This window comes from Cricetulus griseus, chromosome 10 (genome assembly GCF_003668045.3).
Source record: "Cricetulus griseus strain 17A/GY chromosome 10, alternate assembly CriGri-PICRH-1.0, whole genome shotgun sequence".
Lineage (NCBI taxonomy): Eukaryota > Metazoa > Chordata > Mammalia > Rodentia > Cricetidae > Cricetulus > Cricetulus griseus.
Window position 1 is genome coordinate 10,169,130 of NC_048603.1, and position 14,802 is coordinate 10,183,931.

Below are 14,802 nucleotides of genomic sequence, written 5' to 3' on the forward strand. Positions count from 1 at the left end.
ACCCACTACTTGAGAAACTAGAGATAACAAACCAAATATGTACTCATTTACAAGTTACTGATGTATAGTATCTATATCAATTGTATACTAAAACCTACTCATGGAATTACCCCTCCCATCTATAAACAATTTATATTTATTTATTTAAATAATAGATTAATCTTAATGATATAAACATCTGCTTTTAGTCACATTACTACCAATCATTTTGAGTTAGGCATACAGAGGTCTCAAACCCTAGATCTAACTAAAATACAACTCAAAGCCCTGGATTCACTATAGTTGCTAAGCATAACCAGTGGTAGATTACATTTACAAAACCCCAGTGTTGTATTTTAAACCCCAGTCTTCCACATCATAGTCATATTTCCATAAGTTGTTCTGGTGTTAAGACAGAAAGAGCACAGTAAGTTTTCAAATTACCTGAAGGGTCATTAGTAACTCCCTTATTCTCCCATTTTCTTGTTCAAACACCCTTAGTCTGCCTCCAGGAGATTATCTCATCTCTAATTACCATCTGCTTCTCCTTCTATTGGGTGGCCATGCCACATTGCAACAAGTATCCAAACTATCAGTCATTTCTTTTCTCACTTTTCTCAGCTCTATGTCTCTTATGCCATTACTGCTGTCATTCTTGAAGTCACTGAAGTTGGAAGATTATGGACTGTATTTCCTACTTAGCTCTGTGAGAGCAGTCAATATTGAAACACCTCAAGGTATTTTGAGGACATGGTCCATGTTATATTCATCACTCAATGCCCAAGAATGCTTATTGAGTGAAAAAAAAACCACACAACTGGATGAATATATTAGAATTAAGGGGGATGTAAATGAATATTTTATAATTAAAGGCAGTCTTGCTGGGAGTCACGTTGAGGACAAGCATATGGAGAAGAGAAGATGAGCAGAAGAGTAATCTTGGAAAAAGAAAGGGCATTTAAAATGTATCAATCTCGGGATGAGTCGATTACTAGATATAATAAAGATGTAAGGCTAAGTGTCAAACTGGAGGTAGAGCCCTCAGGAGACCAGTTGTCCTAATTCATGTGCACACACAGGCATGTGTGTCTTAGTTCCTGTTGCTCAGAAGTACATGAAAAGTTTCTTCTGTGAGTGACAGTTCTTGTCACTGTATTCATACCCTTTGGCCATTTGTGCTCTCACATTTTGCCTCAGGGAACACATTGCCTCATTTTCACACCTTGTGCTAGCCTTCAATATGCTTTAGCCAATTGATGGAGGAATGGTTTTCCCTGTGGTCCAGATCCTGAAACATCAAACTGGCATATTCGCACATCATTAAAGACTATACCATTACAGAAGTATGGCCAGGATGAGTCAGTTTTAAAAATAAATGCTATTGCATGTACAACAATTTGAAATAGGCATTAATTTTTTAATAACTATTCTATATAGGAAAGGAAAGCTTTCCCGCCACACTGAGGCAAACACTAAGCTCTATTGTCCATGAGTAAAATTAAAATAATGTAGTCTCCATTCACTCCCTCCAGCATAATCTTCATCAAACAAGAGTAATTATTACAGTGTGTAATGTAGTATATACACGTATGGGAGTTCTGTGATTGAATATAAAAATTTGAATCTTCTGTTCTTAATTACATTAACATTACAGCAATAGATTAAAGAATACTGAACCTTATATTTTGGCAAAATATAGTATGTCACATTGGGAACTTTAGTAATTTTTTTAATTGTAAACTTTCCCAAGTGCTTATTTCAATGTGACATTTTAATATTTTTTGGTGAGGAGAGTACTAGGGGTTGGCCCCAAGGGCTTGCAAATGTAAGACGAGCATGTTTCCACTGAGCTAAATCCCAACCTACAAAACTGTATTGTGGTCTGAAACTAAGGCTCTTAATTTTCTGCTGGCCAATTTACATCTTTAGAAATAATTAAAGATTTCTGATGGAACTTTATCAGGTACAGCACAAATGTGACTGTGGAGAAGTCACCAATAATATGTCTGAAATGTAGGGTTTTTTTTTTTTTTCCTTTTCTTACAGGATAGACCTGTCCATCCTACTGACATTTTGAACCGTATCAGATATACATTTCTTTAAGATGTATGTAATTTCCACTTACCATGGCTTTCCTCTTGTTTTTCAGGTATTTTGCAATATGGATGTGAATGGGGGAGGCTGGACTGTAATACAACACCGTGAAGATGGCAGCCTGGATTTCCAAAGGGGCTGGAAAGAATATAAAATGGTAAGATGGAAAAACTTACAGTGCTTTCTGATGTTTTATCATAAGGTTATCTTAACCCGCAATATATGATAAACCCTGACCTTCTAGATGCCTTTGAGTTATTTAAAAATAACAGTTCTTACATTAAAGACATTATTTTCATTAGACACAAAATGCTCATAAATCATGTTCAGGAAATTACTTCCCTATGTGTAATAGAAAGAAGAATGCATTATTATAATCATTTGGTGATCATCTATTAGGCACTATCTGCATTTGTTCCTAGTGGGAGAAACTCGAACCCCAGCCCAGGCTGGGTACAGGAACAGGACAGGAAGCTGTGTACTATCACAGGTCACGGAGAAGGGGGATACTACCTAACTGAGGCCTCTCTTGCATTACTTCAAGTTAGTGTTGACCTCTGAGTCGGAGAGGCTCTATATAAACCTTTGCATGTGACTAGCTTGGACGACCCAGGATGGCCAGGTTTCTCATGTCAAAGCCAACATTAAGTGCGGAAGTGAGTACTTAGAGCTTAAGGGAAGAACTCTTCCTTTATGAAGTGGTTCTCATTATTTTACATTAAAATCTCTGGGTAATTCTTGATTTGACTTGCTAACAATTCTTCTCCCCAAAAGTGAAAGGTAGAAGGTGATCAGAATGTCCAGTTAGCCAAACTTACGTCTCGATTATCTTAGCAAACAATGCAAAAAATTGTGGTTGGTTGGTCACAGCCTACCCATTAAGTTCATGATTAACAACACTAAGCGAAGGGTTTGAGGAAACATATGGGGTCTCTTGTGCTGTCACTGTACCTATGGCATTTTGATGAGAAACTCGATGAGCATTCTGAATGCAAGCTAGTTAGTAGGGTGAAGTCACACAAATTTGAAATGTGGACTTTAAAAACTCATGAACATCACATAGAAAAATAGACCAGAGTGAACAAAATAGCATTCTACAGATAGCTGTGTGATTTTGGCAAGAATCAAATAAACAAAAAAATCAGGGAAAAGAGAAGGTAAAGGTGGCGACTTGAAGACATTTCATTGTGAGCTCAGTCTGTGTTGTCTGCTGTGAACAACCAAGAATTAACACAGAGTACATCAGTCGTAAACTGTAAGTCACAAACACTCATAGTTCAGCAGGGTCTACCATGGCCTTCATTACATCATGAGAATGAGTACATTATGCTCTGTATCCTGGAGGTTTTCAAAGGAACAGTCTAGCCAGGAGTTTGCAAGTAGCATTTTAGAATGTTAGAATTCAGGGGTAAAAAATGTCTACAGCAAGTGCCTGCAATTGAGAATAAAATTAGATATACAGATTCAAATCATTTTGAGTTACATTACCACTTCAATTAATAACAGAAAAATTAATGTGAAATTGTCATCATGCAGTTATCAAAAAATGGCGAATTAGTACCTGTGAATATCTGTTTGCTTCACGCACTAGGGATGTTAAGATACGCTGACTTGTTAGGTATGGAATTGATTAATGACTTTTGAATATTTACCAAATGGATCCATTTTTATACAGTTGTTTTTTTCATTATTGGAACAGCACAGGAATTATTTGTTAACCATTGACATTTATTCCTCCCTCTTATTTTGAAATAAGAAAAGCTATCATGTTTTATTCAAACTTGAAAAATGTACCACCTCAATGTCAATTATTCATGGTCAGGAAGTAAAATTAGTTCTGAATGTTTTCAAACATTTTGGCAAAAAAACGAGTATGAGGATTTTCTAAACTGAAAGAATCCATTGTGTTAAAACTTGAAGAATATTCAGCAAAGCACAGGGTTAGAAGTATTAGAGCTCTTTTAAAGACTGTCTTTCACTCAAAAACAAATTAGTCTGATTCCACCAAGAAAGGTAGGCGGCTCTTTATCTGTTTCATGAACTCTTGATCCCTCCATGCAGGACACTGGCTGCAAGCTTCCTGAGCTGAGTGTGAATATGCTCACGGAAAACTACACTTGTTTTCCCTCCCTCCCTCCCTCCCTCCCTCCTCCCTCCCTCCCTCCCTCCCTCTCTCTCACTCTCCTAGTCTCCACTCAGGATGTTGAATGCAGCCATGCTTTTGTTGCTGGCTGTCCCTCTGTGCTTTACTTCCTACTGATTGGTATCTATGGGCTGCCTCTTTCCAAATAGGTTTTCCAGAATTTTGGGTTATTGTCCTCAACCCAAGATACAACAAATTAGCTCTCTTTTTTTTTTTTTAAATTATTTTTAAGTCCCTCCCACCATGGAGGTTTCTCAGTACTTGCTTCTTAACGTTGGCTTTAGCCCTAAGGAAGACTTTTGAACTTTGCTGTCCCTTCACCCTTCCTCAGGAGGAGGAAATCCAGCAAATCTGGTTTACAGACTTGTAAAGACATTGACTGCTGAGAGGGAGTTCTTCTAATGGGGCACTTAGGGACTATGGGGACACCACAGTCACCACCGACAATCCTTCTGCAAATAGTCAGTGAACCAACCAGAGTCTCCACAACTTCTCTAAGTGGCAGCTTTATGATGGGCAGTCGCTAACTCCCCAGGGACAAATGGTTTGTTTTGAAGATAATTATCCCTATAAGCAGAGCTTCCTCTTGAAACAAACATTTCCTTGAGGGGACCCAGGTACTTTCTGGGAAGAAATTAAATGCATCTTTTAAACTTGCATTTCCTCATGCCCATATTGAAAATAATATACAAGAAACTAAAATTCTGTAAATCAAAATTTCTTCCCATCTTCCTTGGGCTTGGTGTCTCAGCCATGAAAAGAGATACTTCTAACCTGAGCTCTAGCTGGGGAGAAAAAAAGAAAGAAAGAAAAGAAAGAAAGGAAAACCTTTGGAAACCCAGCCTTATCTGCTCTCTTTAATAATTTTCATGAAAGAAAGATGAAGCCCATAGGATACAAGGACTGTGTCTGGTTTCAATTTTGTTTCTTCTATAAAAAGTCAACACTTCCTGTGAGTATTATTAGACAAAACAAATAAAGTATCAGAGACAATTATTTTATTAGCTTGGAGAAAGTACAAGCTGAAATTGAACATTTCTTCAGGTTTTGGCAAAATTAATGAATATTGGTTCTTTCCTCTCCCTGTATTTTAAAAGTGTAATGTGACTCTTGAGGCCAATTTGAAGGCAGCATTGTTTTCATTTAAATTCCAGTGTTCCCCTTTTATTAAACTACTGGAAGACAAAGGAAATTAATCAGCAGTGAACCTGATTCAAGGCATTGGAGTTGTTTATGCAATTATGATTCACGTAGCTGACACAACTGACTATACTCATTTATGTATGAAATAGAATCCTTGAGTGTCATTCACACAGAAGAATCTATTCCTTTCACAAGTATTTGCTTACCTCTGCCTTCTTAACATCACAACAGGACGCTGCATATGACTTTCATGTTTTTTGTGTGTCATACAGGGTATGTGATAAGTTGTTATATCCAAAAAGTTTTAAAAATCATTTTGAGCTATGTACTACTGTATTTTATGCACAAATTTGATTTTTTTCCTATTAGTCCCACAATCAAAAGTTGCCTTCCAGCACCAAGACCATGACAAAGAGGTGGCTTCATGCCTCCTTTATCAGATAATTTTACCTGATGAATACATTGATCCTAATTTCTACATAGTTATTTGATATATATATATATATATATATATATATATATATATATATATATGAATTTCCACCTTCAGTGAGTGGAACTGTTTGAATATAGTGATCTTTAGGTATTCATAAGTAACACCCCTGTTTTCTGTTCTGTCTGATACTCACTTCCAAGTAAAGAAACCATCAGAATTATCCATTAGTTACTAATGTGGGTATATGAACTTAAAATTTCCTCTCCTAGATCCTAAAGCACATAGATATATGGGAAGACAAAGACGGGCATAATTGGGTTAAAGGGGAGGAAAAAGACACATGGAAGGTACTCTTCCATTAAGATGTGTTGACTCAAAGAGACAACCCTGACCTCAAAGGAAATAAGAGATGGTTTGTTTGGCTTGGGATCCATGGCTTGGGAACACAGATGTAGGTTTCCCTAAATTCCATGTTCCACCCTGGAAGCAATTCCATGAAGTTTTTATATTACCCGAACAAAGAAACTCACAGACCAAGACATAGTATGAACAGAGAGAGGAGGGTGAGTCTACGTAGGCCTGAGATGCTGTCTTAGCATTGTTAGCTGTTTGATTAGTGGAAACTAGGGCTTTGTTAAGTTAATGCATTCTAAGATGGTTTTACCTATTAGTCACAGGACATTAGGTGACACAGAAATAGGAAACGGATGGCTATTTGTAGGTAGGGCTAAAGATGGCTCCAGATAAACTGTAATTAGGCTCTGGATTTCCAACAAGCATTATCACCAATGTTCTAATGGGTTGATCAGGCTTGCTAAGGGTTCAGCCTAAAGATTTAGCTTCATTCTTGGAACTTCTGTTCACGGGTGAGCAGGAAAGATTGAGGAGGGGGGGGCGATCATTTTCTTTGGGCTGTTGTGGCACACTGAAGCCCCATTTGTGCCAACAGTTGGTTTTGAGTTTTCATTTCTCAATTGAGATCCTGGGTTAAAGTAACAACATTCGTTCCTCAAAGCAACAGTCAGCTTCATGTCCAAAAGCCTGTTGACAAATGCTATTGATACACACGTTAATTTCCAGCCAACAAAAGACCCTGGGATACTTAGATCCTACAGTGTAGGAGAGAACCTGGCCCCTACAAATAGCTTGCCATCTTACAGAAGAAAACCGAAAAACTAAACATAACTGTGTAACGTGACAGAACTTCTCAATAGGTTTTTCTTAAGTGCTTTTTTGTGTATGAACACAAAGATACCTTGGCTAATTTTCATTCTTGCAACAGTGGGCATGGAAATATTTTCAATCATCTCTTCTGAAGATGGGGGAAGCCAAGTCTTTTAAGTGTAGTAGAAAGTTCCACTGAAAATATATAAAGGGAGATAGCAGAGATAAGGGGAGAGGTTCCTTAATCCAAGCCACGCCTTCGTTCCACCCCATCAGATACATGGGCGTGCCTGATAAACTACCCAACTCGGACTAATGTGGGAACCCCTTTCCATTTCCCCCTTTTGGCATATCTGTCATCTTGATGATGGTCAAACAGTTGTTTCTGCTCCATTGCACTTGGCCATTAGACAGATTCCTCCCTCCCCTATCTTTCCAACAGCCATATTGCCTTACTGCAGTTAAACATCTTGCTCATTTAGACAGTTTTTTGGGGGGGAGGGGTGCATGAACTTAATTTGGTGTCTGGCTGTTAACTTCAATGTTTTTCCGTTCAGTTGCTTCCCCAAAAGACAAAAAGTCAAGCGTTCAGCAAGTAACACTTTTTTTCTTCTCTGGTGTTCCTCATGACCTGCATGCTGAGAGGGAGCAGGAAAAGGCTTTTGTAGGAATGGCTCTCTTGTTTGTCCATTTCTGAGGCTCATCCCCCCGGGATCGATGCTCTTTCCCCTGGAGAAGCTGCAGAGTTTTATCCACACAACACTTGGAGCAGCATGGAAATATGTGACCTAAGAATTAACACTTCATCATCCCCAGTCTCTCTCCTCACATTTAATAGGATTGCTGAAGCCTTGTTTCAGTGCTGTGTGGCACACGGACTTGCTAGAGTGGCTACAGGGACAGCTATGGCTGGCCTGAGCTGAAAATTGCAAAGGAAATTCCCAGGGGGTCCTCCTTGTCTTTCAAGCCATAGCTGCAGTTGAAGAGTGCTAACTTGGAGTCTCAGCCCCCTGGAACTCTCTATTCTGTGCATGCTGGAAAACATTGGACTTCTTAGCATGTAGCACTGGCTCCTGTAAGATGCTGTAAAATCTTTAGCCCATCCTAAACATGGCTGATACTTTCTGCTACTGTGGTGCTTTCGCCAAGGGTGGCCTGAGTATCTTACGAGTAGGGAAGTAAAATATGAGGGCTGGGATTCAAACCCCAGGATCCGAACAAGAAGCTGTATGTTGGCAACCACATCCCAGCAATGGGAGACTGAGACAGGAGGAACCTGGGGACTTACAATCCAGCCGTTCTCTCCAAAGATGTCAGCTCTGACTCAGCAAGAGATCCTGTCTCAATAAGTAAGGCTGAAAGTCGTAAGGTAGACACAATGAAAGAAACAGGGGACACTGATTCATTTCTTAGGTTGATTAATGGAGGAAAGTTAAGGAAACATCTATTATACTGCAAATTGTATTAAGTTGGAAGGGAAATAAGCATTTTCCACATTTTGTCACCTGTGTTGAGACAATCGGTGCTGCTGTAATTCTAATACTTCTTCGCACAGATTAACCATGCATTAGTAAATGCCTCAATTTACCATGGTCAATTTCTTCATGAAACAACCATGCATATATCCTGTGATTATGGGCCCTGACCTTTTTAATGTTGGCATGTGTAAGCATGATTAGGGAGTCTGTCTGGATGCGGAATTGTATGGAATGTCCTCACACACTTAGTCTGGAAGCTGACACTTGTATTTTTACCGGCTCCTGGTTGTATGGCTGATATGTCTGGATATCAGGGCAGCATGCTCTAACATTCTGTCCTTTCTCAGCCCTCCTCCCCTTCTTTCAACGTGTGTTGCTAGCTGTGTGCCAGTTCTTCATTAGTGTTTGAGAGTTCACAGATACAGCATGGCTTCTATTGCTAGGAGCTCAAAACGGCTTCCATAGACAAACATGTGTGTAAGAAGTTAAACTCATCATCAGCTGTCACCAAGAAGTGCTTTCTGAACAACTATAAAATGCCCCAAATATCTCTCTCTCTCTCTCTCTCTCTCTCTCTCTCTCTCACACACACACACACACACACACAAACAGTGAGGTTCGGGTATGAAGGCAGCAGCTCAGTTACTATCTAGCCCTTACTAGACGTCCTTCTCCATCCAAAGCCAAATCTTTGCCAATGAGGAATCTAAGTGATAACATCCACTGCTTTCTAGACTTGACTATTAAAATTAACCATGAGGTCACTAGAAGATTTGAAACATCTGTAAAATTATAATATAATTGGGCTCCTGGATAGAATGATAGCAATTAAATAACTATTAAATAAGGGGATGTAGCGTGGTAATGTTCATTAGAAAATAATCAAACTAAGTTTAAAATGTCAACTCAGTTTTTTTAAAAAAATTGTCTAAAAGAAATTTGAATTGAGATTTTTTTTTTGGTTAATCCTACTAACAAGATAAATTTAACCCAAGAATAACAAAATAAAGAGGTTTTGGGGATAAGAATTAAATGTCAACTTCATTGGAGAGGAACACAGTAGAAGAGTACCAGAATAAGTTAGGAATTGAAACCGGGTGCAAAAAGACAAACCAAACTATCTTTAAAAGATACTTTGTCCTTGTTACTTAGAAAATGGATTTGAACATGACAAAGTTCCCTCTGGAGTAACATATGCGTGTCTCTCTTCTTTCCCAGGGCTTTGGGAATCCCTCTGGTGAATACTGGCTGGGGAATGAGTTTATTTTTGCCATCACCAGTCAGAGGCAGTACACGCTGAGGATTGAACTGATGGACTGGGAAGGGAACCGAGCCTACTCACAGTACGACAGATTCCACATAGGAAATGAAAAGCAGAACTATAGGTAAGCTGCATTCTGAACTAAAACCAGCAGTCTTTGGCTTTACCACCAAGGGGCTGTAATTAACAAGCAGGAAATAATGTAAATGCTGCCCGACGATCCGACAATGAAAGTTCAGTTTGTTTGTGTAGGCCTATGATGATGAGACCGAGAAAACCCTGAAAGGCCTTCTCGAAGGCTTTAAGGTTAGTCTTTTGTTTTAATTAATTCATTTTGTATCCCAACCGGTGTCCTCACCTTGCCTCCCATATACCACTCCCCCTTTTGCCTGCCAATTCTCTCCTCTATTTAGAAAAGGAGGCCTTGAGTGGATGCCAGCAAAACATGGCATATCAAGTTATATACAGTAAGACTAAGCACCTTAACTTATATTAAGGCTGGGCAAGGCGATCCAGTATGAGGAATAGGGTGGCAAAATTCAGAGACAGTCCCTGCTCCCACTGTTGGGAGTCTCACAAGAAGACCAAGCTATGCAATTGTAACATATAGGGCCTAGGTCAGTTCCATGAAGGCTCCCTCTATGAGGCCCTATGAGCCCAGGTTAGTTGATTCTGTTGGTTTTCTTGTGATGTCCTTGACCCCTCTGGCTCCTAGAAATCCTTCCTGTCTTTATAAGGATTCCCCAAGCTAATGTTTGGCTGTGGGGCTCTGCATCTGTTTCCATCAGTTTCTGAATGAAGACACCAATCTAGGAATACAGGAGAATATTGATAGACATCATTACAATGACATTTTTATCTCTGGTCATGTTTAGTTCTATGCAAGGTCTCTGGGAAATCCAGCCTCTGGGTCCTGGCACTCCAGGCAGTGTGTGTGTGTGTGTGTGTGTGTGTGTGTGTGTGTGTGTGTGTGTGTGGTGTGCCTCCTGTGTCATGGGTCTCAGAGATTGACACTTTGGTGTTGGCCCAGTCTGAGAGGATAGCGAGTTCAGTGAGACTTATGAGGCTCTACTGTAATTGCTATGACATTGTGATATAGCTAAGAATAATACAAGAAACTATGTAACTCGATGCCTTCTAATAATCTACTCTTTCTAACAAAAGATCTTAAGGTTTCATCTTCTTTACTTTTATTAAATTTTAATTTTTCAAATTCCCTCCAGTGTAAGTAGAGGAAACCTTTATATTTCTGAATGATTCCCATCAGAGGAGACTGCATTATCAGGAGGATTTAAAAAAAAAATAACAAACTGCAAAAAGAAATCTAAGTGATAAAGGCCAAACATATACAGTAGCTTGTGAAAGCAGACAAACTAATCTACTAATTTCAATTGGTTCTGATTTTCTCAATGAGCAGCTCATAGCTTAGGAAAAATGAAAACAATGGCTACTGAGCTACTGTAAATTTATTCCACAAACATTTATTGTGTTCCTATCATGTTCTAAGACCATGATTAGGCACTGGCCATTCTCAGTCAGTCTCACAGACCACATAGTCAGGCTCTGTGATGAACAGCTCCTAAAAACCTGGTTAGCATTGCTTGAGACCAGGAGCCTATTGTAATTGGTGAAATTTCATGACCTACACTACAATACTCAACATATAACAGATCCTTAATTGCAAGTGTCTTGATTTCATACCAGGTAAAGAGGAATTGCAATGACTTCTGAGTCTCAATAGTCTACACATGTCAGTGAACAGCAAATGGGTGGCACACGCTGCATGTAACTAGCAATGCTACCAAACAAAGCCTTGTGGTTTTTCCGTTCAGTGTGGCTGGCTGTGACCTCCAAGATCAACTATTTCTGATTATTGTTTGTCTTTTTTTGAGTCACAACAATCTTTGGGAACTAAAACTGCATTCTTAATGGCACGGATCACATTTAGTATATTTCATGTATGATTAGAGCCCTGGAGATATAATAATCATTTTCTTAACAAACACTGATGATGTCACATAATGGACGATGAGGAATAAATCTAAGATGTAGAAGTTTCAGGTTGGGAGCAAGGGTGCGCTTTGTGGGTGCTCCAGAAATGGAAGAGGAGACATTTATAAAAATCAAAGGACTGTAAGAAGAAATGTTTCTAAGGAGTCAGTATCTTGAGAGTTTTGAAACAAGAAAAACCACTGTAAAACATCGGGGGTACTCTTATGTAAATGTTTTGACCTGAAACTTGAAACTCTATGAAACTTGGCTAATGTCAGACAGCTTGACAATAGAACTAGCAAGTAATTAGTCTAATCTTTTTCTAGGCTTCTGAAGAATTTGCCCTGGTTCCTTTCCAAAATGCCACTCGGTTTGCTATAGGCCATTGTGGTAGAGGGGTTGTGCGCACGCATGCATGTGCAATTGGGTGGTCTTTCGTGGATACAGTTAGGGCAAGCTTGAGATAGCTGGCATCTGCAAGGCTTCTGGTGTCAAGCATTCCTGACTCTTGCACATGCATGCGGGACCACTGGCTTTGTATCTATGATTCTTTTGCCCACATCTCTTTCACACATGTGATTCTAGAGCAATGGTAAAATATTAGGTCTTCCTCCCTTTGGAACGGTGTTCACTATAGAATTTCTTCACGAAAGATGCTTGAAACTTGAGAATCAGATTTACCAAGCTAGGACTGTGATTTAATTTAATACTTATGGTTTTAAAGGGGGGGAAGGGAGTCTAAGAAGTACACTATTTTTCTCAAGGATTGCGAGGCATTTTTTTGCTATAATCTTTTTCACGGTGGTTTCTCTGAGAGTATTGCCATAGCCAAGTGGGTAGTTCTGGCTTTATCTCTTACCATGACCGAACAACAGCTAGTTCTGCCATAATTGCCTTTCACAGTATTGAGTGTAGGATTTTTGTTTTCATCGAATAGGAAATTATGTTGCATTAAATCAAGAGCCTACTTTGGTAGACATTTAAAGTAAGTATGCCATAGAAAACATTACTCATCCCCCCCAAAGTCTATTAGTTTGAGTGTAAAAGGTTTTCCATAGTCTCTTATGTTGGAGTACTTGTTACCAAGATGGTGGCTCTGGATTAGAGGGTAGCAGAGCTTTCTGGAGGCTTCACTGGATGGAATGAGTGACAGAACAATTGCCCTTGAGTCTTTCTGGCCTGCCTCCACTTCCCATCTTCTCCCTGATTCCTGAGTGTAGATGCTATGTGACCAACCACCGCAGCTGACTGCTGCCATGTCTTCTCCTTCATGATAGACTGACGGTGGCAGTTCATTTTATGTTTGCAGGTGTTTTGTCTGCATGTATGTCTGTGTACCCCAGATAAGGCTGGCATCCACAGAGGACAGCAAAGGGAATCAGATTCACAGGAATTGCACTTACAGTAGGTTCTTAGCACCATGTGGTTGCTGGAATTGAACACAGGTCCTCTGGAAGAGCAGTCAGTGCTCTTAAGGACTGGGCCAGCCCCTGTAGTACTTCTTATATGATAGGCCAAATTAAACCCTCCTTTCCCTGAGTTGATTTTTTATCAGGTGTTTATCCCAACCATGAGAAAAGTAGCCTATACCCTGGAAGAATAGCTTACATAGAAAAGCCAAGGGAGGCTTCTCTCCCTATTCATGTTTTGAAATAAATTCACAGGGTTTTCTTTTGCAGATGTTGCTAAGTGAAATAATACTGTCCCTCCCAGTTACTCTCATTTGAACCCCTCCACTCTCAAGTTAATGGCCTCTTTTACTTTCAAAACACTTGCTATACACACACACACACACAATATGTAGGCACAAATGTGTGTCTAACTAGAACCTGTTATGTCTGTTTTTGCTGTTTACGTGTATAAGGCCTCAAAGATGACTGCACTAAATAGCCAATAAGGGGGCTCGTCCATAGAAAAGGCCAACTCTGTTCCCAACAGCGAATAGTTGCATGCAGTTCTTAAAATTTTTATTCTGAAAATTCTTTTAGCTATAGTCACCGTCATAATTTTAAAACTGAAAACCCGACCTTGGGTTCTTGACACACGCTGATTAAAACTAAGTGTTGCAAATAGAAAGATTAGCTTAGTTAGAGATGTGTATATGATATACATATTTCCCTTTTATCCTCCAAGGAAACCTCAAATGATTTCCCCAGAACCCAAGAGAACATGAGTCAGAAAAAATAATAACGTAGAAGTGTCATGATAAACATATCATGTGGAATAGCACACAATCAATGTGAAATTTATTAAACACTCCCCTAGGGGTGGTGGTATTATCCGTGTCCTCATCAGCTAACGCCACGGCTGTTGTACAGTTTCCCTGCCTCTAGCCTTGCTACTCTCAAATATTTCTTCCCACTATAGCTGGAAATTTTTTTCAATAGACATCTGGCTTGTTATTTATCCTCTTTCATAGATGTGAACGATATTTTAATATCTGCAAGTGAAGTCTACCACTAACGGAACTCCAGCTGATGCCACCAGCCCTCTGAAATTCAAAGCGTTCGTCATTGTGACGATGATGTTTCAGTAACAGTTGCAAAGTTCTGAAACCTTCATGCCTTGTTGGTGTTCCCTCCATATCATACATACACAAAGAAACTTTATTATAAGGATGTTTTCTACTGCTCAGATTCTGTCTTAAGGGAGGTATCATCCCCAGACCTTCCCTAGGAAATGCTGTGGCGTGCCAGCCCACTGTTCCCTTGAGGTCTGGCTCACTCTTTCTACCTCCTGGGAATGTTGGTGGCAGACTGCTTGCAACTGATGCTCCCTCTCTAAGTATTGCTGTGGCCAAGAGAAGTCCCATCACCCAAGGTCAGTCCTCCTTTCAGTAGAAAGTTATGATCAATGACCAGCCAACACAGGAGTGTGAAAACCCTCCTGTCCCCATTTGAGGACAAGATGGACAATCTCCTTGCTGTGCTCTGGTTTTAGACTCCCTCTCCAGCCATGATGTCCTCATCCCTTTACCACGCAGTGAAAACTCGGTGTGAACTAGGAGCAGGACACACTAAAGCACCCATACTGGTTTCCAGAGAAACCTATTACCCTCATTCTCAAGCCAATTTGGATTCTGTGGTTCTATTGGCTTGTAAATGGCTCTCCA

General features: G+C 39.7%; 1 protein-coding gene across 2 annotated transcripts in view; it reads left to right on the forward strand.

Moving 5' to 3' along the window:
* The window catches only part of LOC100774625 (angiopoietin-1), a 227,388-nt gene that overhangs the window by 185,157 nt on the left and 27,429 nt on the right, over nucleotides 1–14,802 (forward strand). For both annotated transcript variants that reach the window (XM_027431451.2, XM_027431452.2), the window contains exons 6-7: nucleotides 2,129–2,230; nucleotides 9,656–9,822. In XM_027431451.2, the coding sequence (XP_027287252.1) occupies nucleotides 2,129–2,230; nucleotides 9,656–9,822 (269 nt within the window). The remainder of the gene's footprint in view (nucleotides 1–2,128; nucleotides 2,231–9,655; nucleotides 9,823–14,802) is intronic.